Below are 26,425 nucleotides of genomic sequence, written 5' to 3'. Positions count from 1 at the left end.
TAAGGCTCTCAGAGGGTAGTGAGGACTGCACAACGCATCACCGGGGCAAACTACCTGCCCTCCAGGACACCTACACCACCCGTTGTTACAGAAAGGCCATAAAGATCATCAAGGACATCAACCACCCGAACCACTGCCTGTTCACCCCGCTATCATCCAGAAGGCGAGGTCAGTACAGGTGCATCAAAGCTGGGACCGAGAGACTGAAAAACAGCTTCTATCTCAAGGCCATCAGACTGTTAAATAGCCACCACTAACATTGAGTGGCTGCTGCCAACACACTGTCATTGACACTGACCCAACTCCAGCCATTTTAATAATGGGAATTGATGGAAATGATGTAAATATATATATATATATATATATATATATATATATATATCACTAGCCACTTTAAACAATGCTACCTTATATAATGTTACTTACCCTACATTATTCATCTCATATGCATATGTATATACTGTACTCTACAACATCGACTGCATCCTTATGTAACACATGTATCACTAGCCACTTTAACTATGCCACTTTGTTTACTTTGTCTACACACTCATCTCATATGTATATACTGTACTCGATACCATCTACTGTATGCTGCTCTGTACCATCACTCATTCATATATCCTTATGTACATGTTCCTTATCCCCTTACACTGTGTATAAGACAGTAGTTTTTTTTTGGAATTGTTAGTTAGATTACTTGTTGGTTATCACTGCATTGTCGGAACTAGAAGCACAAGCATTTCGCTACACTCGCATTAACATCTGCTAACCATGTGTATGTGACAAATAAAATTTGATTTGATTTGATTTGATTTTGTTTCAGCGACAACAAGGTCATTGTCGATGAGAGCGAAAGCGATACACTACCAGCGACATCCTTTTCCCGGCTTGATGAAAACCTCTAAAAGGTAGAGACTGAGAAATAGAGATGTTGGCAACAAAATAACTGCACTCAGAGGGGAAACAAGAAACTTCCAGTAGCAGTGATATTTATTTCCAAAAGGCACTCACTACATTGAATGTAATGGTGGCACAAGTAATACTATGAACAACGTCCAAATACTGAGCAGGTGTTGCCCATTCTACCTCAACATGGGCAGTTACAAAACGCTATGCTAAGCATCGTCTTGTGAAGCATGTGGCGGTATACAACTAATACCAAATAGCATGATAATATATTTGGAAAATACCATGCTTTTTAGTTCTATATCTTATTTAAGCTTTAAATGTTGCATTTCTTTGTAGCGTTTCTTTATAACAAACACAGATTGAAAGTTCATAGCTGCATTCACACTAGGCTAATGCTGCGCCCATATCAATGCAAACACAAATAATGGGAAGACTGTGTACATACATAACATTTTTGGTGTGTGTGTGTGTGTGTGTGTGTGTGTGTGTGTGTGTGTGTGTGTGTGTGTGTGTGTGTGTGTGTGTGTGTGTGTGTGTGTGTGTGTGTGTGTGTGTGTGTGTGTGTGTGTGTGTGTGTGTGTGTGTGTGTGTGTGTGTGTGTGTGTGTGTGTGTGTGTGTGTGTGTGTGTGTGTGTGTGTGTGTGTGTGTGTGTGTGTGAGAGAGAGAGAGTGAGAGAGTGTGTGAGAGAGATTGAGAGATGCGTAGAGGTATTGACATTTAACCCATGCACCTTAAAGGGTTTGTAATGACATTATTGTAATACAATTAGTAGACCACAGTCAAGACGCAGAGTGCACGTTTGACTCATGCACGTTCTCAGTGTCATCACCTCTCCTCTGTAACATGAACATATAAATGTACTTCACAGACGTTACATAGTACACTTAAATCAAGTATAACAAAGATGTCAGCTAACAGTAACACACTGTATTCAAGCAAATCATTGTATCGATGTATCATACAAGTTTGCGCCCAAAAAAAACTCAGTCTCCCAAATTTGACAGTATCCTGTCTAAGCCATTAGGGGCCATGTTTCCTTCCTGCATTATGGCTTACCTTCCGTTCCATTGTCATAAGCTGTCATCTTCAGAAAAGCAATTCTAAGTGCAACCAAAGCGCCTCTAATGCTACAAAGTGTGAATGCAGTATACTTTAGAAACATTTCAACGACAACATTAGGACCACAAGCCCTGAGATTGTGTTAATGAAAGTTCAAGAACTTAATAGCGTAATCACACACCTTCTAGACAGTTTAGCTCAAGGACCATGCACAGACAACATTGTGGTTGTTTTTTATAACTTTTTTCATCAATTTTCAGAGTTTATGTGTCGTGACGGAATGAGAATCAAGTCGTACATTTCACAATAACCAAATCCAGGTGAGTCTCCAGTTGTTGCTCTTATTCAATTGTTGCTCTATTCTCAGCAGCTCAGTTCTCTTGTTCTAAAATGACCTCGGATGTGTATTTAGGACCAGCACCGTCTCGTCGAAGTCCACTACGTACATAAAAGTCAGACTCATCAAAGCGTCTTACTTGCTTTATTATCGACTCTTCTGAATAGCAGCCATCTTGTCTTTCACTCCAAATAAACCATCTTTTTGGTTGTTCTGTACCACAAGAACCTCAAATCTAAAAAATATTTTACCAGGTGATTGTAGAAACGTATGAGGTTAATGTCTTTCCTTCAGGTTATTAGGGCACAGTGAATATTGAATAACATTACATAGCACACAGGGACACAACAGTTCCCCCCAATATCAAGCACAGAAAGGCGTGACAGAAATGTAAGGCACATATGGTGGTGACGTTTAAAACATCCTTTACCTCAGAGGATCAACCAACATTTTTAAGGATCCATCTGGATACGCAGCTCCTTTTCTTCAAGTTGAAGTGTTTCCCCCTCAGTCTTTTTTTCTTTGGTCTGTAGTGGTATGAATGGTACTGTGAAACCATTCTGGGGCTTGCACACTTCGACGAACAGCGGCAGATCGGACATGCTGGTGTTGAACTTTTTGTCTAACCCCTCATCTTCCTCCTCCTCCTCCTCCTCCTCTTCCTCCTTTCTCTTCCCCATCTCCATGGGCGGAGTACTAAAGGGCCTGCATTGTAGCTCATCTGGGATATTCTTCTTCAGCTCGCGGTTCTTGTTTCTCTTGGCCAGCTTGGTGACGGAACCCAGGCGATTAAAGATGTTGTCGTCTGAGGAGGCCACACTTTCGGACCGGCGCGGATCACACTCTGCCCCCCTTAGACGCAGGTTGTTGAGTTTCATGTCGATGCTCTCCTGAGATGAGGTCTTGTAGGGGTTGGTGTCCAGACTGTTGAAGGCGGCACGGCGTTCCGGGGAGAGCATGTCCGTGGAGACGGCCCACTGGTCCAGGCCCAGCTGGCGGCGCTCCATGCTGCGGATGGTGGCGGTCCGCTGGAGCTTGTCGCTGACCTCCACACTCAGGCGTCGCCGCGTCTCCCGGAACTCGGCGCGCACGTTGGCCTTCCACTCGGCCGCGTGGGCCTTGATCTCTCCAACCTAGAGCACGGGGAAATAAATCCAAGGTAATTCCACACCATAAAATACTATAAAGCAATTGGATAGTTAATTAAAATTACAGAATTAGTGGCAGTAACTAGGTAAACAAAACGAAAGCATAGATTGCAGTCTCTCCTTTCAAGGTAAGAAAGCAAACAACAACTATTTCCATGTTTTAACCATTTGAATGTCTATTTTAACCCTTTAAAACTCTTAAGGATTGGACCCTTTTTTCAATATTCGACCTAAAATGACATACCCAACTCTAACTGCCTGTAGCTCAGGCCCTGAAGAAAGGATATGCATTTTCTTGGTACCATTTGAAAGCAAACACTTTGAAGTTTGTGGAAATGTGAAAGAAATGTAGGAGACTATAACACATTAGATCTGGTAAAAGATAATACAAAGAAAAAAACAAAACAAAAAAAAACATTTTTTTTTAACAAGCTATAATGTATTATTCCAGCCCAGGTGCAATTTAGATTTTGGCCACTAGAGAGCAGCAGTGTATATGCACAGTTTTACACTGAGCCAATGAACCATTGTATTTCTGTTCAAAGTTTTGTGTCAAGACGGCACAAATGTGCCTAATTTGTTGATTAATAACTATTCATGGTCAAAACTGTGCACTCTTCTCAAACAATAGCATGGTATTATTTCACTGTAATAGCTACTGTATTTTGGGCACTGCAGTTAGATTAACAATAATTTAAGCTTTCTGCCAATATCAAATATGTCTATGTTCTGGGAAATGTTCTTGTTACTTACAACCTCCTGCTAATCACATAAGCCTATGTTAGCTCAACCGCCCCGCAGGGGACCCACCAATCCTGAAGAATTAATGTTCTTCTAATGGGACATTTGACAAAATACTAAGCCCATATAGTGTTCAACTATACCATTACATAGTAGTATGGTCATATAATGTCACATACAAGTAAATTATCTTACCTCCTCTTTTGTCTTCTTGGACAGGACCCTCAGCCAGTCACCAATCATGCTCAGTACAGCAGCAAAATAGGCCAACCCCACCAGAATCCAGAACCACACCAGTGGTCTATACCAATTACGATACACGACCCTCCGGTCCCCTCCTATAGGATGTAAACAAACAATGAAACAGTCAGCATGATGAGAGACATGGGTCGTGTTTAGAAGAGTTAACCATAGAAAAGCATTTTTAAATGGTAAACAAAAATGTGGGTTTCTTATTGGATAAGTGCAGGTAATCCCTCCCTGTATCAGTCCATTTTCTCCATTTAGGTGACTATTAAACATGACCCTGATAAACACTGATTCTATTGGTCCATTTTCTACCTGAATATCTTAAGCTGATGGACTAAAATCCAGAGAACAGAAACGAACAAAGCTCATTTTCTCAGACAAGCGCTTGTATGTCAAATAGTGATTGGGAAATAAATCATCTGTGCGGTGTTGCAGCAGCTTTGATCAGTGAGATCAAGCTATGAGAGCCTCCTGATACAACTACCTTTTTATTTAAACGTCGACGTCTAAGACAAGAAACAACTGCATGTCTCAAATATCAGCACCCTCCCCAGCATTAAGGAGGAATCTTGAGCGCTTGTAATAATGGCACAGCACAAGTTGCAAAGTTGTGTTAGGAAAATGTCTGAAAAGTAGGTTCTCCAACCAGAAATGTCATGCCAATAGGGGGCACAGGGGCAATTGCCCCCTCAGATTTGTCCTGTTTAAAAAATGTTAATACAGTATATTAATATATATATATATTTAAATATTTTGCTGATTTCTCTCTGCAATACTATTAGCCACCTAGCAATTATAAAAAGTTGGCTTTAGCTAGCCTAGATAGGTTTCCAGGCTACCAAGAAGCCATTTCAAGCTATCAATCATGTTAGAGTAGCTAGCTTTTCCAACTACTGTAGCTTAGCTGGCACGCCTGCTGGCAAGGTTGATAGACTTTAGAAAAGCAAGCAATAGCTCAATGTACTGAATAAGACACATTCTTTTACACAGATTTTAGCAGAGATCCAGAGAAGCATATTTAGTTTATTTATCAAATGAACCACCAGGAGAATGCAGACAGTTCAAGAGGTATGCTTAGATATGCATAGCTCAGTTGGTAGAGCTTAGATATGCCACCCATATGAAAATATGACTGTAAGTATAAAAGCGTCTGCTAAATGGCATATATTATTATTATTATATTATATATATATATATTACGTAGAATTAAGAATAATTATTCACGTATGTTATGCCCCCTCAGATTTTCTGGGTGCAGGACGTCATTGCCAAAATGAATGGCCGCAACAGTTGTTATAGCGACAGTTTTGGTAACTGTTTAATTAAAAGGATGTATTAAATCAAATCAAATTTGATTTGTCACATGCGACAAATACAACAGGTGTAGACCTTACAGTGAAATACTTACTTTCAAGCCCTTATCCAACAATGCAGTTAAGAAGAATAAGTGTTAGGTAAAAAAATAGATGTGAAAACAAAAGTAACAAATAAATGAACAGCCGCAGAAAATAACAATAGCCAGTTGTTATTAGTTGTTATTAGCATGTACTGTATGAGCCTTTATGATGTCTTAGTGTAGAAAACGGACTCAAAATGGCTGTTATTCAAGTAAGAATCTCTTTCAGATAATCATCTCATTATGGCATTACTCGCAACAGAAACATGAACTAATAATTAATCTAGCTCTCACCTGCCACATAGTCTCCTATTCCAATAGTTGTCAGAGTGATGACAACAAAGTAGATGGCCTCCAGTCCAGTCCAGCCTTCTATGTGTTTGAAGATGACCGCTGGAATGGTGACAAAGAGGATACAACCCGCCAAGATGAAGAGCAACGTGGAGGCCACTCGGATCTTGGTCTGGCTGATCTGGTTCTGTTTATGCTGGGAGAGGAGAAGAAGACACACATATGCACACACACAAACAAACACAGCACACACACACACACACACAGAAGAACAGGCACACACACAGGCCATAAGGCCAAGGCCATTCTACCAGAGTGCACCATGTGTTGTCGTTCTGTGGTGGAGTCACTACTGCATTCGCATGCTGAGATTCATGACTCTGACAAGGTGGCATCGACAGTATTTCCACACTCTAACACTGCCTGGTGATAAGCTAAAGATGCATAAGATGCATGATTAGCTCAAACGAGGCGTAATGGTGATTGTGACTTTGGGCTGTCACAGAGGCACAGCTCACTCAGTGCAGCTCTCACACTAGGTGTTCCTGTTCTGAGAAATGTAAACACACTGTAGCACACCACAGGCCAGAACAGAGTGGAGGGTAACTGTTGGGCCAATCAGAATAAAGCACAACAGCCATCACCCCCTGCTCATTAACAACCCATAATGTAGAGCCCACAAATCATTAGTAGATGATAACACCTCACTCAGTACTGAACACTTTCACTTTCAACCTGGGGGCATAGGCCCACCCACTCAGATTGAGAACAAAAAAAAGTTGATATTATTATTTATTTTTTATGCCCTTTACATAGTGTCAGTGTTCCAAACGTGACATTATGTATTTTTACCTAAACATGCAAACACCATCAGATATAATTCATAGCAAGCAGTGCACTGGATTAGTCAGATTTGATTAAATATAACAGAACAGACGCATTGGAATGCCATTCACTCTCACAGAATGTGTTGCCAAGAAGAAAAAACTGAAAGCCACACCCCAACAAGCCACAAATATGACTGCATTGAGGCATGTCACTGTGCTTCTATGGCTACACACACCATTCCACTGTCCACTTAATTTGTTCATTTAGCGCAACAAAACAGCTCATGATCAAGTGCCTTTATCACAGTCAACACATCTATATATTTTTTACTTTAATGAGCTGTGTTGAATAGCATAAGATCAGCTATAAAACTGCACATGTTTCTCTTCGCCCCATGGCAACATGTGTAAGGAAGTTAGCTGTTGCAGGCCCACCCACCAACTCATTTCTGGCTACACCACTGCTGTCAACTGGGTAAAAACCCAGGTCTCTCTACTCTCTAGCCTATCAATATCTCACATTTAAAGTCATTGTGATGATAGAAACAGTCATTAGTAACTGTTTCCATAATACATTAAAACATCATTATTGTTTCTATTTGTCATGTTGTTGTGGATTACTGTAATGCTGTGAACTTACCCTGAACATTTTCTCCACCTTGGCGATGCTTTTCACAAATATGGTCCCTAGCTGGTCCCCCACACCGGCTAGCAGAAACCCAAACAGAGGGATGCCAAATATTGCATATAGGATACAGAAAATCTTCCCGCCCTCAGTGCTGGGAGCAATGTTACCATATCCTGTGAAAGAAACAGAGAAAGAGAAGGGCATGTTTTCTGGATGTGATGAGACTTGAATCTCTTTCTTATCAAAGGCAGACACAACCACAGTGGGTTTATGCAATAGCAATTCCATCTCCTTTCCACCATAGACGTATACACATGCTGCGATCTACAAAAGGCTAACATACTGTCTGCTAGCTAAGTTTCTGTCCCTTTCCATTTGGAATCACAGAGGTGCTAGTCGGGTTCTAATATAATCACAAATATGCCAATGAATTGGAAGTAAAATGCCTCCGTCCACCATCCATCAAATTGAAGACATTCAGTAGTCAAGAGTGCTAGTGGTTTAGAAGGTTCTGTTGAAGACAATGCTATGATTGATCATGTGATTTCAACACAGTTAACACAGAAACGATAAGGCCAGTTTCCCGGACACAGATTAATAAAACACATTTCTGGACTAAAATGCACTTTTAATAGACATTGTCCATTTAGCATGCTTTTTTAGTTTGGGTCTGGGAAACTGGCTCCTAAAGTCTTGATTGTCTCTAGTCAATGTAAACAGCATTACCTCAGGTGAAATGGCAGAATGTTTCATCAGCCCTTGCACTTGGCTTGAACTACACCTACACTGCCTGCTACAATAACTACCATAGCTGTGGAAAGTAGAGGTGACGAGGTTGCTGCAGCACCCCCTGACAAAAGTAGTGCAATGGGCCTTTACTAGTTCTGTATTAGCAGACCGATATAGCCGTCTGTAGAGCATCAACAAAACATTCTCAGCACCCCCTTATTCCTAGGAGTGGAGCAGCTCACTTCATTTCATCTGACAGATGACTCACACTCACATACCAATCCCATATCTATCTCATATAAGAAACCTTCAAATGCAGTTTGCAGCTATAGACCTGATTCACAGCTGAACGTTCCACCAGCTAACGTGGGTAGCTAATAAACTGTCCCGTCTTTTCAAATCAGGGCAGATGACAATGACAATACTCTAGTAATGTTTTCCTGAGTATCCCAAATCAAATAATATTGTTTTACTGTGTGCAGTGGTTTTAGTCTACAGGTCACACTTAAGAAATATTTTTTCAATTGGTTTCAACGGAGCACTTCACTTTCTACCCTGCAAAAAACTTTGGTCAATGAACAATGGCCACAGTGTAAATAAGGTGAATTGCCAGGACTTTTATCATTGTTTCAGCGAGAACGATCTATTGCCTATTCCTGAAAAGACCATTGTAAATAAAGGGTTGAATGGATGGTAACGAATAACAAGCAACAGTGAGAGTAACCACAGATGTGACAGATCACATAGGCCTCAATTAAGTTTTGATAATACTGACCAATGTAGTACTGTAACAGGTGTGTGTAGTACTAGTCCAACACTAAAACATTACCTATGGTTGTGATGACGGTTCCAGCGAAGAAAAAGGCACTGCCCAGGTCCCAGTGACTGGAGTTATAGGATGTGTCTCCTATCGGGCTGACCCCAGCATTCACTGCATCTACAGAGTGCTGGGCACACATACAAAGACATTCATCAGACCATAGAAAATAGACTACATCAAATGGGTAAAGATGATAGCATTACGTTCAGAATTGCAGCAATGTTTGGTGGTATAGAGTCTCTTGAGAGTCTGTCTATTAGTGATCCTATAGTTGCATTTTGAATCGATGAATTCTCAGGGGGGATAAGGATCCATCAAACTTTCCAATGTGATTTCCTAAAGCAGCCGGTTGCGTAACATATGACTGCTGTAAAGCTTACTGCTGATGACGCTTCTGCATGGTGAATCATCATGACAGTGCCACAATGAGAGAGAGGTACCATGGGGGGGGGGCACATGATGCCCACCATGCCCTGAGCAGCCTTCACACTCTGCGCCAGTCAGCCAGTCTACCCGGCAGGAAGCCGGCACGCCAGATGGAGCTTCGGAGTGGCGAGCAACAGGATGAAGCTCAGGGTGTGAGGGATGGTGGGACAGGTGTGTGGAAGCAGTTGAAGGACAAATTAGCAAGGGCAGAGGAGGAGAGGCCATGACAGACCAGTGGTCGAGGACAACGGAGTTGGTTTGGCAAACCATGCTTGAGTGTTAACTAACCTTGCCCGAGACCTGAAGACTTGCTCTCTCTCTCAGAGCAAATTCCCTGGCTTTAGCTTTGCGGGGAAACACAGGATTGGGATGCACAGGAGACCCGGGTTTGAAATCTGGCTGGTAACACATGCAATCAACTCCACTTTCCAAACTGACAGTCTGATATCTGATAGCTAAGATGAGTCATTACTGCATTGATCTAGTTTCAGCATTGGAGAATAACGTGTGACATGTAATCCGTTAAATGTAAGGGATTTTTTTTTAAACAGTAACTGTAATCCGTTAAGTTACCAGCTAAAATATTTCAATCAGATTACAAATACTTTTGAAAAACTAGATGAGTACTTGACGCATTCAAATCAGCATTGACAAAAAGTGCAAGTTTAAGTTTGTTCCACATGAGCGAGTCTGACCACAAGTCAGAGACCACTATGATGACACACCAAATGTGTTTGATTGATCCCGGGTAAAGCACAGGAATAGGCTTTTGTAGGCTACAGCCCAAGGTATGTCTTCCAATGATGGGACTGGTGTCGGCATCCAAAGATTATGCAACTTGAATAAACACTTGGAGGTAAGGATGACAGCAGTGATATAGTCTACAACGATACGGATATCAGTTACTATTGATATCTACATAGTGTATTGATGTGAATCACACTGCTACTCTCTCATTTAGCTATTTGCACTTTACGGATTGTGGTTGTTGTGGATGGCTATCAGTCTGTCAAACTTGTCAGTCTATTCTTGTTCTGAGAAATGAAGGCTATTCCATGTGAGAAAATGCCAAGAAACTGAAGATCTCGACCAACACTTTGTACTACTCCCTTCACAGAACAGCGCAAACTGGCTCAAACCAGAATAGAAAGAGAAGTGGGAGGCCCCGGTGCACAACTGAGCAAGAGGACAAGTACATTAGAGTGTCTCGTTTGAGAAACAGATGCCTCACAAGTCCTCAACTGGGAGCTTCATTAAATAGTACCCGCAAAACACCAGTCTCAACGTCAACAGTGAAGAGCTGAGTCCGGGATGGCAGAGTTCCTCTGTCCAGTGTCTGTGTTCTTTTGTCCATCTTAATTGTTTATTTTTGATGGCCAGTCTGATATATGGCTTTTTCATTGCAACTCTGCCTAGAAGGCCAGCATCCCAGAGTTGCCACTTCACTGTTGACGTTGAGACTGGTGTTTTGCGGGTCTGGTCACGCTGTCTGGTCTAATGTAAATTTCATTAGGAGTCCTTTTATAAACACTTGGGGGAAAAGGGCATTTCCTCCTCTTGTCATAATGTCTGTGCTCATGTGGGCATGGTTACTGACTGGGTAAAATTTTACATGAAAGACAATTCTTATTTAGAAGGCTAAAATCACATTTCATCTTCTCACAAATAGTTTCATATTTAATAATGTAAGTTCCACAACATCTAGATGTAAATCTGATAACTGGGATGTATACATTTGTAGAGGTACTGTTATTTGGTTATACCGTCCTTAACCTCTCTAGGGTATGTGGGACGCTAGTGTTCCACCTGGCCAACATCCAGTGAGATTGCAGAGCGCCAAATTCAAATACAGAAATACTCATTAGAAAAATTCTGAAAAGATACAACTATTTTACATAGGTTTAAAGATGAACTTCTTGTGAATCCAACCACGGTGTCAGATTTTAGAAAAATATTTGAGAACATAGCCCAGCAGACAAATCATTACAAACAGTAACCAGCCAAGTAGAAGAGTTACACAAGTCAGAAATAGAGATAAAATTTATCATTTACCTTTGATGATCTTCATATGGTTGCACTCAGAAGACATTCATTTATTCAATAAATGTTCCTTTTGTTCGATAAAGTATTTCTTTATATCCGAAAACCTCCGTTTTGTTCGCGCTTTTTCTTCAGTAATCCACAGGCTCAAACGCATTCACAACAAAAAATCCAAATTGTATCCGTAAATTTCATAGAAACATGTCAAACGATCTTTATATTCAATCCTCATGTTTTTAGCCTAAATAATCAATAATATTTCAACCGGGCAATAACGTTAAGCTCTGTGACAAGGCAGGGTCCACTCATTCAGACCGCTCTTACTCCCTCATTTTTCAGAATACAAGCCTGAAACAATTTCTAAAGACTGTTGACATCTAGTGGAAGGCATAAGAACTGCAATTTGAGCCCTAAGTCAATGAATACTGTAATGGCTATGAATAGAAAACTACATATCCTATCTTCTGGGCCTGAGTAGAAGGCAGTTTAATGTGGGCGCGCTTTTCATCCAAAATTCCAAATGCTGCCCCCTACCCTAGAAAAGTTAATGATATCACAAAACAACAACTGATCTGACATAATTTTTCTTTAAGTCCCTCCCGACCAATTCCCACATTCTTTGTGTTGGGAATAATGTCTCAATGTCCAACCTTTTTATTTTGCAATACTGCAAAGTCTCTCTCTGTTGTAACACAGGGATTTTTTACTTCAATTTCTGCAGAGTGGGAGAGAGAGTTCCTGCAAAGTATTTACAACTGTCATAAAACTGCCAAACTTCCCCCACCTCCCCACACCCCTTTTTCACTGGTGGGAGAGAGAGGTGGGGGCTCTCTCTAATCCTCACCCAGGAGGGAAAGTCATGACAATGGTTAAAACAATAATTTTGATATCATGGATGGTCAGTCCTCACATCCATTGCTCTGTTTATTAATCTGAGAGTAGTTACATATATCCAGGCCCATCTCTCAGCTTTTTACCAAAACAGAGGTGGGGTGCCTATTTTGTTATTGTTTTATCAGTGCATTTGCACTTTAAACAGCTGCATATTATAAAGAAATCAAAATGTCACCAACAAAAAGGTAAACAATAGGCCTATAGCAAATGCAGCATATGACATTCATTTTTCAAATGTAAATAGACACTTGTCAGTGGCGCTCAAAGCATGCCATTCCAACAACTCGAATCAATGAGCCCAATAAGCCCTCCATGACAACAATATCATAAACAACAGAGTAAGGCTGGCTACTAAGTCCTTAGTTCTTGGGTTTACGCTCAGGTAAAACAATTTGGTTAATCTATACTTCCATATTTCCAAGTCCTATTCCTGAAGATCAAGTGGTATAATATTTATTGGAATGACTGGAATTCTGATAGACTTTAGTTTTTAATGTGAAGATATCATTTAATCATATTATTATAAGTTGTAGAAAGCGATGGGTCAAAAGTAACCTACATAACCAACCCAAAAATGTAACATCTACTGTATATTTGGCCAGCTATGTAAACTTTAACACTGATTTATCCTGCAACAGATGTCGTTCAATTGGTAACATACATTTTTGTCTTCTTCTAATGCCTCTTAAGAAAGTAATCAAAAAGTAACAGAATGTAATCCGATTATATTACTGAGTTCGGGGAATCCAATAGTTACTGATTAAAAGTTTGGACAGGTAACTAGTAAATGTAATGGATTACATTTAGAAAGTAACCTACCCAACCCTGTCTAATTTACATCTGTCCCACACTTTGTTTGACTGATCCTTATATAATGCAAGAACTCTGACTCAGATCTTTGCACACGCTAAACTTTGAAGTACAAAATAGCTTGTTTTTTCCTGTGATAAGACTTCACTATTTATTCAGTCTCTCTCCTCTCCCCTACAATGGGTTGTTGCCGTAAATGAGAAGTCAACTTATTTGGTAAAACAATGTTTAAAGCTAGAATCTTTAGTTGCCTCATCCATTTTTTGACTTAGAAATTAATGATATATACCCATTGACTCTTGAAGAATATGACGTATAAATTCCTAATGATCTCAGTTCATCTGTCATACCCCATCAGAACCCAAATTAAAATGTTGTTTTACTCCAATGTTTGTAAATAATGTAAATGTAAACACACACTGTATAGCCTCCAAACATGTTAAAACTATAGTTTTGATATCATGGATGGTCAGTCCTTGCATCCATGGGTAACCAGGGGGGCCCCCATGACCAAGTTGGGGAATCCCTGGATCAGAGAACTGGTGAAGATTTGGAACTGGGGCAGCGCAGCAGCATTCAAGAAAAATAAAAGGTGTTTAGCATTTCTATCTGAATGTGGTTTGCTTCAGGACACCCTAAACGAAAGAAAGATTCATGTAATCTCCTCAGATGCAGCCAACACTGTATTTCCACTCTGAAATATGAATTTAAAAAGTAGCTTTTGTGGAAGGCTTTCTCAGTTAACCAATACAGGCTTACTGTCAGGACCTATTGACACCACATGCAGTAACGTATGCAAGCCTGCCAAGCTAACTTGGAAAACAGTTATACTGTCACATTATGTTATTGACACTTGTGCAATGCAGCAAGAGACTAGACATGACTTGATTCTTTAGTGGATGGATACTCAAAGTCACTCCCTAACCCCATAAACAGCTGGAGGAAAAACGATTCTAGAGGTTTCACGGGAGGAGGCTATCACTGTCGCCGGCACAGAACTGACAGAGAATGCTGAGGAGATAGGTATACATCTCCGCCCAGTAGTCTGGTTGAAGCCCTGCCCTACTTGTCCAATAGGCTGTACCTCAGGTCTAAGACACTAAAGCAGCAGCCTGGCACATGTCCCAAAACTGGCTTATCATCTGCCCTTTTCTCTGCGCTGCCGCAGAATAATCACCTTTCACGTTAAATAGAAGGCCTCATAGTGATTTGTTATTCTTAGATATACTGTATGATTAGAATATGTGCATACGGTATATGTTAGCTGCCATTGGGCAGGATCTCTGCACTTTCGCAGAGACTGCATTCACAGTAAACGCTGCATATGTTGGCTCAATCGGAAATCACCTTCAATTTCAACCGCGCTACAATGCAGATCTTCCACGGATTTAATCGAGCCCTAATCCGAGGACATAGGAAAGTTGAGGTTTCATTATTAAGTATGCAAATGAATGCAGGTCCCAAATTAATATGTAAAGTGGTAATAGTCAAAAGGGAGTATGGACAAAACAGGTTGCAATTACATAATTAATAATTATTATTTATTTTATGAAGTTATGCCATAACGGTTATGGTCAGGTCGTATATTGGTTAGATAAGGACATTTGTTAATATAATTTTAACAACCAGGGGGAAAAAACTTCTTTATCTGGTTGTAATCTGATCATCTGTCTTTCCCATAAAGTATTGATCTTGTCATGAAAATACATCTTTACCCCGTTTTAACAAAGAGCAGTTATAATTGGGTCACATCTTATCAGACAACTAAAGGTCGTGGGACATATTTTGCCCGCTGGGTTTGCCCCCCTTTTGCAGTCGCATGAAACCCATGAAACCCCAAGAATAAACATATCCTCAAGCGAAACATGCTGGAGAAGGAGAGGGGGTAGCGGGGGAAGAGGAAGTGAGTGGGTGAGTCAATGCACACTCGCACAGACACACTCCACACCTCTGAATCATGGCCCTGGTGTTGGGTAATTAGTAAAAGCACCATGGTAGGACCTCAGTGGGATGGAGTGACACACCATAACACACCAATCCCTCCCTCTGAGAGTCCCCCAGCCTGCTACAGTCTACACTACAGGCTGCAACCTACCTTATGTTTGACAATGCTGACTCAGTCGCTGAGAACAATATCATCTGGAAATATCCAGTACCCAAACAATGAGTCAGAGAAAAAGACCAAGTAACTCAATGGCTTCAGAAAATATTCAAAAAAAGGTCTATTGATCCTCCAGAATCAGTGTGATGGAAATACCTTGTTGCTAGATTGTTGTGGGTGCTGTAGTACATCAAGCTATGCCTATAACACGATGTGGAACATTACTGGACTTTGAAGGTCTGATGGACAAGGTACTGTAATGAGTGCTCGGTTGAATCCCAAGCAGCATTAATCACACCAGACTAGAGACCCGGAAGAGCAGTCGACATTCCCCAAGCCACACCTCCATCCATCGTGGGTCCTTCAGAAGTATAGTCCCTTAATGAATAATTGACTCCCCGGCAGATGCTTTTAAGACTTACGGCTAAATTTAGCCTTCCTGTGCATATATCAGAAGGGATACTGTTGCGTTAACCAACGACAAACACGCCTGGAGATCCTTATCAAACGTAAAACACTCAGAAGATGATGGTTCAATGAGAAATCCCATGTTAACTGTTAGATTACAAAATAACTTACATGCTGCAGTATACAAGTCACAATAGATCCACTCATGAAACAAAGTACATCTATGTCTGACACTCCTATTTCAGCTAATGTCAGTGTAGTTTTTTTAGGTGGAAATGCACTTGGGATTGCAGATGCTCTGAATGCAGATGCTCCCTATGCACTAAAGCATTAAATCTTGGCCAGGTCGCAGTTGCAAATGAGAACTTGTTCTCAACTAGCTTACCTGGTTAAATAAAGGTGAGATTACAATTTTAAAAATTACATTCGGAAGGTATTCAGACCCCTTCACTTTTTCCACATTGTGTTACGTTACAGCCATATTCTAAAATGGATTCAATTTAAAACACGTCCTCATCAGTCTATACACAATACCTCATAATGATTATCATCTGCCCTTTTCTCTGCTCTGCCACAGAATATTCACCTTTCACGTTAAATACGAGGTCTCATGGTGCTTTGTTATTCTTAGATAATATTCGGAAGGTATTCAGACCACTTCACTTTTTCCACATTTTGTTACGTTACAGCCTTATTCTAAAATTGATTAAATAAAAACATGTCCTCACCAATCTACACGCAACAACTCATAATGACAAAGCAAAAACAGGTTTTTAGAAATGTTTGTAAAAAATAAAATAAAAAACAGAAATACATTATTTACATTAGAAATCAGACCTTTTGCTATGAGACTCAAAATTGAGCTCAGGTGCATCCTGTTACCATTTATCATTCTTGAGATGTTTCTACAACTTGTTTGGAGTCCACCTGTGGTAAATGCAATTGATTGGACATGATTTGGAAAGGCACACACCTGTCTATATAAGGTCCCACAGTTGACAGTGCATGCCAGAGCAAAAACCAAGCCATGAGGTTGAAAGGAATTGTCCGTAAAGCTCCAAGACAGGATTGTGTCGAGGCACAGATCTGGGGAAGGGTAGCAAAACATGTCTGCAGCATTGAACATCCCCAAGAACACAGTGGCCTCCATCATTCTTAAATGGAAGAAGTTTGGAACCCCAGAGTTTCTTCCTAGAGCTGGCCGCCGCGTCCAAACTGAGAAATCGGGGTAGAAGGGCCTTGGTCAGGGAGATGACCAAGAACCCAATGGTCACTCTGACAGAGCTCCAGAGTTTCTCTGTGGAGATGGGAGAATCTTCCTGAAGGACAACCATCTCTGCAGCACTCCAACAATCAGGCCATTATGGTAGATTATCCAGATGGAAGCCATTCCTCAGTAAAAGGCACATGACAACCCGCTTGGAGTTTGCCAAGAGGCACCTAAAGGACTCTCAGACCATGAGAAACAAGATTCTCTGGTCTGATGAAACCAAGATTGAACTCTTTGGCCTGAATGCCCAGCATCACATGTGGACAAAACCTGGCACCATCCCTACGATGAAGCATGGTGGTGGCAGCATCATGCTGTGGGGATTTTGGAGACTTGTCTAGATCGAGGGAAAGATGATCGGAGCAAAGTACAGAGAGATCCATTAGGAAAACCTGCTCCAGAGCGCTCAGGTCCTCAGACTGGGGCGAAGGTTCACCTTCCAACAGGAAAACGACCCTAAGCACATCGCCAAGAGAATGCAGAAGTGGCTTTGGGACAAGTCTCTGAATGTTCTTGAGCCTGTACTTGAACCCAATCGAACATCTCTGGAGAGACCTGAAAATAGCTATGCAGTGACGTTCCCTATCCAACCTGACAGAGCTTGAGAGGATCTGGAGAGACAGGGCACTAACTCCTCTAGCTCCACAATGAAATAGGGTGCAGGCCAGGCAGCAGGCTGTTAGCCAGCCTGCCAGCATAGTGGAGTCTGCCACTAGCACAGTCAGTGTAGTCAGCTCAATCAGCCCATTGAGACCGTGTCTGTGCCTCGACCTAGGTTGGGCAAAACTAAACATGGCGGTGTTCGCCATAGCAATCTCACTAGGATAAAGAACTCCTCGTTTCCTGTCTTTAAAGAAAGAGATCATGATACCTCACCTCTCAAAATAGGGCTAAAATAGGGCTATCATAGCATTGAGACTGCACTTGTGAAGGTGGTAAATTACCTTTTAATGGCATCAGACCGAGGCTCTGCATCTATCCTCGTGCTCCTAGACCTTAGTGTTGCTTTTGATACCATTGATCACCACATTCTTTTGGTGAGATTGGAAACCCAAATTGGTCTAAACGGACAAGTTCTGGCCTGGTTTAGATCTTATCTGTTGGAAAGATATCAGTTTGTCTCTGTGAATGGTTTGTCCTCTGACAAATCAACTGTAAATTTCGGTGTTCCTCAAGGTTCCGTTTTAGGACCACTATTGTTTTCACTATATAGTTTACCTCTTGGGGATGTCATTCAGAAACATAATGTTAACTTTCACTGCTATGCAGATGACACACAGCTGTACATTTCAATGAAACATGGTGAAGCCCTAAAATTGCCCTTGCTAGAAGCATGTGTTTTAGACATAAGGAAGTGGATGGCTGCAAACGATCTACTTTTAAACTCGGACAAAACAGTGATGCTTGTTCTAGGTCCCAAGAAACAAAGAGATCTTCTGTTTAATCTGACAATTAATCTTAATGGTTGTACAGTTGTCTCAAATAAAACTGTGAAGGACCTCGGCGTTACTCTGGACCCTGATCTCTCTTTTGAAGAACATATCAAGACTGTTTCAAGGACAGCTTTTTTCAATCTACGTAACATTGCAAAAATCTGAAACTTTCTGTCCAAAAATGATGCAGAAAAATGAATCCATGCTTTTGTCACTTCTAGATTAGACTACTGCAATGCTCTACTTTCCGGCTACCCGGATAAAGCACTAAATAAACTTCAGTTAGTGCTAAATACGGCTGCTAGAATCCTGACTAGAACCAAAAAAATGTATCATATTAATCCAGTGCTAGCCTCCCTACACTGGCTTCCTGTCAAGGCAAGGACTGATTTCAAAGTTTTACTGCTAACCTACAAAGCATTACATGGGCTTGCTCCTACCTATCTCTCTGATTTGGTCCTGCCGTACATACCTACACGTACCTACAGGTCACAAGACGCAGGCCTCCTAATTGTCCCTAGAATTTCTAAGCAAACAGCTTGAGGCAGGGCTTTCTCCTATAGAGCTCCATTTTTATGGAATTGTTATGCAGGTGAATGAGGACCCAAAAGCGACTTGGCGAAAACAGAGTCTTTAATCCAGTTTAAGGAAATAGCAATACTCCTAGACAAATCGGAGCGGTAAATAAAGCATAAAAACAATTTCACTCGTAATCACGAGAACTGACTGGAGACTTGATAATAAACTGCAGGTTGCCTCGGGAAGGCACTTGACCGTAGCAGACTCAGACACCTGCTCACCACGCAGCATCTGAGGGAAACACGACACGACAGGGCGATACAAAGACACAGCACGGTGAACAATATACAAGGATCCGACAGGGCAGAAACGGAAAACAAGGGGAGAAATAGGGACTCTAATCAGGGGAAAAGATAGGGAACAGGTATGGGAAGACTAAATGATTGATTAGGGGAATAGGAACAGCTTGGAGCAGGAACGGAACGACAGAGAGAAGAGAGAGAGGGAGGGAGAGAGAAAAAGGGGAACGAACCTAAAAAGACCAGCAGGGGGAAAACGAACAGAAGGAAAAGCAAAATGACAAGACAATATAAGACAAAACATGACAGGAATGGTCTGCCTACCCATGTGAGAGACGCAAACCCGGTCTCAACCTTTAAGTCTTTACTGAAGACTCATCTCTTCAGTGGGTTATATGATTGAATGTAGTCTGGCCCAGGAGTGTGAAGGTGAACGGAAAGGCTCTGGAGCAACGAACCGCCCTTGCTGTCTCTGCCTTGCCGGTTCCCCTCTTTCCACTGGGATTCTCTGCCTCTAATCATATTACAGGGGCTGAGTCACTGGCTTACTAGGGCTCTTTCATACCGTTCCTAGGAGGGGTGCGTCACTTGAGTGGGTTGAGTCTCTGATGTGATCTTCCTGTTCGGGTTGGCACCCCCCCTTGGGTTGTGCCGTGGTGGAGATCTTTGTGGGCTATACTCGGCTAGGGTCAGTTTGTTATATCTGGAGTACTTCTCCTGTCCTATCCGGTGTCCTGTGTGAATTTAAGTATGCTCTCTCTAATTCTCTCTTTCTCTCTTTCTTTCTCTCTCTCGGAGGACCTGAGGATCAGGACTACCTGACATGATGGCTCCTTGCTGTCCCCAGTCCACCTGGCCGTGCTGCTGCTCCAGTTTCAACTGTTCTGCCTGTGATTAATATTATTTGACCATGTTGGTCATTTATGAACATTTCAACATCTTGGCCATGTTCTGTTATAATCTCCACCCGGCACAGCCAGAAGAGGACTGGCCACCCCACATAGCCTGTTTCCTCTCTAGGTTTCTTCCTAGGTTTTGGCCTTTCTAGGGAGTTTTTCCTAGCCACCCTGCTTCTACACCTGCATTGCTTGCTGTTTGGGGTTTTAGGCTGGGTTTCTGTACAGCACTTTGAGATATCAGTGGATGTACGAAGGGCCATATAAATAAATTTGATTTCATTTTTGGTTTGATGCAGAGAAGAATTGAAGAAACTCCCCAAATACCAAGCTTGTGCCACGCTTGTTTCGTCAATCCAAGAAGACTCGAGGCTGTAGACGCTGTAAAAGGTTCTTCAACAAAGTATTGAGTAAAGGGTTTGAATACTTATGTAAATGTAATAACTTAAATGTTCTATTTTTAATACATTTGCAAAAAATTCTAAAAACATTTTCGGTTTTGTCATAATGGGTTATTGTGTGTATATTATGGGGAGGTGGGGAACTATTTAATCGATTTTAGAATAAGTCTATAAGGTAATATAATGTGAAAAAAGTCAAGCGGTCCGAATATTTTCCGAATGCACTGTATGTAAGCGAATTAGTGCTGAGTTGCTTATTTTGGCTCGGGTTCTCTGCAGGAAAATATCCATTCTGCATTCCAAGCATTACGGGGCCCCAGCAGGACCCTACGAAGGCGGTGAGCATTAGCAACTGCATTGGCATCCCTCTATTCCCCAAAACCGTTTTTTTTTCCAGAGAGGAAGTGATCTCAAACTTGATTGCTCTCTTGATTGCCCCCTTGGTTGCCACCATTTCCCTACTACTTCAGAGTTCTACCGTAACTAAGATAAATTACCACCTCTTGTTTCGCAGTTAAAACAGTTCAAAAACAATTACAAACCTTCTCACATCCAATCATTGCCCAAGCCCAAGATCCTTGAGTTATTGTTAGCGAAGTGTTTTCAATTCACTCATGATTAAAATTCACACTGGCACCCGTGTCTTTCAATGTGTATTGTTGTTGAGCCGGCCAGGAGAAACTTGGCCTGGTGCCATACCCTGCGTCCATTATCATCCAGGGTTTTCATGGATGAGGCGTCAATATCTGGCTGATCCAAACACTTGGGTGTCACTCTGGTTGTTTTATGAGGAGCTGGAAGCATTCGGCCCTGAGAACCCTGTCGGCCCTTGCAGAAGTGAGAGTGCTACAGTACAAGTCAAATGCTCAGTTTATGATGTTCCTCCTATCCAGATTAACCTATTTCCATTTTTTTCTTCAGGAGGTGAAACCTTAGATTGTAGCAACTGTTGTTTTCTGGAAGCTGTCTTGAGCTCAGTCCAAGAAGTTTGTCTCAATATAGACTAAAAGGGAGCAGGACTGGAAGAAATGGCAGGCATATACCCTTGCAAGTCAAATTGATCAAGGTGACTCTAAATAAGGAAATCTATAGAATTACTTAATGTAAAAGGCATACAATTACAGTGACAGGGGTCCCTGCCAACATTCCTATAAGCTATCGGCCTGATGAAAGAAAAACAAATGTATATTGGTGCTGACAGTTACATAATGTATTCTTCATTGTATGGCCATTTATCATAGCTATCCCATGGTACAGATGAAGTATTGCCATGCATATGTGACAGACAGGTTTGAAACTAAGTCTGTGTTAGCCTCCTGAGCTAAAGCCTAGGCATTCACTTGGGGAGATAACACAAATCTTCAAGATCAATCAAGCATGGTTCCATGAACCACCTCTGTTACACATCCACCTAGATATAGGAATTGGCATTTGGCCATTCTGATATCTATTCTCCACTTCTCCTCAGTCGTGTCTCTGAGCCATTGTTATGCCAACCATATTCCCTGTGAGGCGCTAGCAATAACGAGTGTCTTTAGGCATCACAGTTAGGAGCATTTGGTAGTGGCAGCCAAGGCCTGAACGACATCACATGCTGGCACTCAGACTGCTGGGCATACTGGTCAAAATAACACACTCGTACCCTGTTTATCAATCACAGTACTGTACACAGTCACCCACAACGTGGTGGTCAGTGGTAACTTTCAATTCAGTCTGACACACAGCTAGACTCTATAGTTATGTTGATACACAAGCCTGTTTATTGTGGTTTGTATCCAATTTCAGGATGGCTGGCAGTGTTTACTGTATAGTGTAGGGGGGGGGTGGCTTAAATAACTTTGGATCGATACAGAGTTTGATACAGAGTTCAAGTTTCAGTTGACCTGAGTCCCCACTAGGGACCTCAGACAGAGCTGAAAGAGACAGGAGAGCTCCAGTATTGACTTCAGACTGACCTAGTGGCTGCTGTTGTCTTTCCTTACCTTGATAAGCACCTCCAGCTCCGCCGGTGAGACACAGGGGTGCTTCTGCAGGAACGCCGCCTTCTCTGCGGTGATGGTCACCTTCTGGTTACTCTCGAAAGGCTGCTCCAGGGCCCGGAACATCAGGCCTCCCCCCACCAGATAGGCAACCACCACCACAAACACCGCCACCACGGTCTTCCACTTCATGACCGTGAAAAGGGGCGAGCCATCCTCGCCCACCGCCTCCATGCTGGCCACCATGCTGGCAGGTCGCGATGGAGAGAGCCGGGGCACGGTGCAGCCCATAGGGTTCTGCATGGTGGCCACACTGGCCTGGACCAGGCTGGCACTCATCATGCCTGGCTGGACCTTCTTGGGGGGGAACAGGTTGGTCTGGACCGCCACTGCAGAGAAAAACATGTAATGTTATTGTTAGGTGCTGCAATATAGGAAAAGTTCATATGTAGTCATATACTGCACAATCCAGATGTAAGCAAATGGGTGGAATTAAAAGAACCCTACAAACCCTACAGTATATAAACAAGTTTACTATATTGTCTGGGTACGACTTCTACATGGAGCTGGGCTTGATTTTTCTGGGCAGTTTGGGCTTAGGAATTTATTTCCGTCTATCTGCCACAGGAGTATGACAGTGAAATATAAATGGAGTTTGTCTTGATGCTTGAGGTTTTGAGCAGCACGGGGTGGCAGAGAGAGAGAGAGGATGAATCCCTAATGTGTTCTGTGGGCTTTCTGAAAACCCATTATTGTTAAAGGGATACTTCACAATTTTGTCAATGTGGTCCTTTATCTGCTTCCCCAGAGTCAGATGACATCGTGGATTCCATTTTTATGTTTCTGTGCGCAGTTTGAAGGAAGTTGCTAACTATCGTTAGCACAATTGCTAACTAGCATTAGCACAATGACAGGAAGTCCATGGGTATCTGCTAGTGTGCTAGAAGAATGCCAAAATCCCAAAGTATCCCTTTAAGAGCAGGCATCTCAGAGCAGTGGCATGGAGTGTTCCATCAGCATACTCCATCAGCCAGTGGATTCACATACTCCGGCAATATATGGCTGGCAGCCCCAAGCACAGGCTGAGAATGTTATTTTTTTATGGATTACAAGCTGAGCCTTTTATTTTATTTTAGATTTTTTATTTTTGCCTTAATTTAACTAGGCAAGGCGGCAGCGTAGCCTAGTGGTTAGAGCGTTGGACTAGTAACCGGAAGGTTGCAAGTTCAAACCCCTGAGCTGACAAGGTACAAATCTGTCGTTCTGCCCCTGAACAGGCAGTTAACCCACTGTTCCTAGGCTGTCATTGAAAATAAGAATTTGTTCTCAACTGACTTGCCTGGTTAAAAAAGATAGTCAGTTAAGAACAAATTCTTATTTTCAGAGTTCAGGGGCAGAACGCCAGATTTGTACCTTGTCAGCTCGGGGATCTGAGCTTGCAACCTTTCGGTTACCAGTCCAACACGCTAACCACTAGGCTACCCTGCTGAACGATTTCCTAATGATGTACTGTCTGAATGATATTTGAAGAAAATCCATGAGTTTTCTGTTTGTCCCCTTATGATGCCTTTGTAGTTATGAACATCCACAATTTACAGCCAAAGTATTCAAACATGTTTTCCAGCCGTGTTGCTTCAATTTCATGCTTACACCTTCAAGATGCTTACTTTCAACATTACATGACGTACTGTTAAGAGTCCTCAAAGTTCTGCCACATCTCATGTGCCTACCCACTGTATACTAGGTTTTGATTATGAAAACAAATATAATTAATTAGTGGTGGTGATTCATGTAACCATTCAACCACACTGTGAGGAAAAACATTCACTACACTGGTCCGGCAGGCGAAAATCATTTTGATGAGCAACGCTCAACATATTGCTGGCTACATGTAGACCATAAAACACGGCTGACATTTCTCCCAAAAGGTCATACGGATGAAAACAGATAGGCACCTGCTGCACTGGTGGCTGGAGATGCGGCTGGGTAAACATTTGATCGTGAGCGAGAATTGGACAGCCGCATAGACGTGCCATACGTGCAGGATTGGCGGGAACTACCCATGCAGAGCTCCAGCTCTACCTAAATCCGATGAGGTAATGTGTTTTTACCCCATCTCCCAATGCATCACAACACTGCACCAGCTGTAACACACCAAGTGCTCCTTTATGACATTATATTACCGACTGACAGTTCACATTAGCCATTTCGCCTTCACCTCAACCGATGTTTTTTTAGATTAGAGTCCGGCAATGATAAATTCCCCTCAAAAACGACATAAACAAGGAATCAGACCTTGATTGGTAGCTAAATTGTGTTAACATACATTTATACATAAAATGGCAATAGGAAACGTGCTACCAGCATGAGGTAGACTAGCTACAAGGAGTCGTGCCTAATCCCTGGACCTAATCTGATGGGAATGTCAATCAAACCAAAACAGCCGTGCGCTTTCTAAATCAAATTGAATAGATTAAACTCATTAATGGCAGGTAGCGTTATCCCTCGCCATGTCTCCTACTTTATCTATCTGGACAATGTGTGCTGCTCTGGCGCGTTGCAGGCAGATAGTTTCCCCAAGGCACATCAGTGCCCACCAAATGTAGTATCTACATCAACAATAAATGTATTATATTCTTCAGTGGTGGGATCAGAGCCATAGCCAACATGTGGCTATAGGTGTTATTAAAGGTAGGCTTTATTCATAATAAGGAAAACAGCTGTGGTATGCGCCATTCCTCGTTGGATATTGGTCATGCAATGCATGATCATGTTTGTGGTGCACTCAATCACTGCAGTTATAAATTGACTTTGTCTATGTCAATAACACCAATGTATGTGTATCAATACATTTCCAACTTCACCTATAGTCTAATGATACAAATGTTACTTTAAGTGTGTACAATTAAACGAAATAACCTATATGGACTCAATATTGGAAGCATTTAACTCAATCGATCTGCTTTCATTGATTACCGACAAAACGTTCCAAACGTTGAAATACAAACCTGGCGTAGGGTTGGGATTCCCTGGTTTTCTTGGGTTCTCCGTGGGAAATTTCATCTTGATTTTCGGTTTGCCACAATGGACCAAACCCTTGCCGAAAACAACTGACTGGAAAGAAAAAAGCCTTGTCTTTATGTAAAATCTTTCAACGCTCTTTCTATTGAATCCTTTGTTTTTAACCGAGAGAGAATGGAGAACGGTAGGGAGTAAAAACACATCATCCGTGTCTTCTTTTGCTCTTGTCAGTGAGAGCGAGGTGCACACCCGGGTAAAAAGGTCATTATGAGCTCCCCTCTCCCCGCAACATACTCTAGTAGGAACAAGAGCAAAGCGCACACCCACTATTGCTCGTTGCACCACAGTCCACGCCTGTCCTTTTTTTATTTATTGTAAACAACGACAAAACGCAGGAGGAGTCGGAGCTCCAACAGCGTTGACGAACTTGACGATTACATGTTCAATAATTGCTCTCTTGACCGCTGCAGCAAAGACTTCAGCAGGGCTGTGCAAGCCTATTGTATCCAACGGTCGCGCTGCGCGTGCGTCTCTAAAGCTCTTTTTCATGGTAGTGCGAGCTGGCGTATTCTTATGACAACACTCCAAATCGATGAGGCATATGCCAGCCAAAGTTCAGCATGAAGAAGTCGGGATTGCTAGCATTTTTGACGGGCAAGGCATTGTCTAATACACCTTGTCATGTGTGCCGTCCTACAAAAAAAACTGACACTTGGATGAGGCTCACGGAATAAAGCTTCTTTATAAGGGAGGCTGAATGCGGGAGCCCCCATGTAACTGGCAGATAGTG

At 42.0% G+C, this 26,425-nt stretch overlaps 1 protein-coding gene across 1 annotated transcript; it reads right to left on the bottom strand.

The window, feature by feature from the left end:
* Positions 1–1,529: 1,529 nt before the first annotated feature.
* Positions 1,530–26,216, bottom strand: LOC123991669 (potassium channel subfamily K member 10-like). The gene is made up of 7 exons (XM_046293318.1): positions 25,623–26,216; positions 22,618–23,003; positions 9,148–9,265; positions 7,602–7,762; positions 6,138–6,330; positions 4,394–4,536; positions 1,530–3,442 (listed from the first exon to the last, which is right to left on the bottom strand). Exons 1-7 carry the CDS (start codon positions 25,675–25,677, stop codon positions 2,762–2,764), a joined length of 1,737 nt encoding a protein of 578 aa, XP_046149274.1. The 5' UTR covers positions 25,678–26,216; the 3' UTR covers positions 1,530–2,761.
* Between the last annotated feature and the right edge of the window lie 209 nt (positions 26,217–26,425).

This window comes from Oncorhynchus gorbuscha, linkage group LG12, assembly GCF_021184085.1.
Source record: "Oncorhynchus gorbuscha isolate QuinsamMale2020 ecotype Even-year linkage group LG12, OgorEven_v1.0, whole genome shotgun sequence".
NCBI lineage: Eukaryota > Metazoa > Chordata > Actinopteri > Salmoniformes > Salmonidae > Oncorhynchus > Oncorhynchus gorbuscha.
The sequence above is the reverse complement of the archived record's forward strand: the minus strand, read 5'-3'. Positions and strand labels throughout refer to the sequence as shown.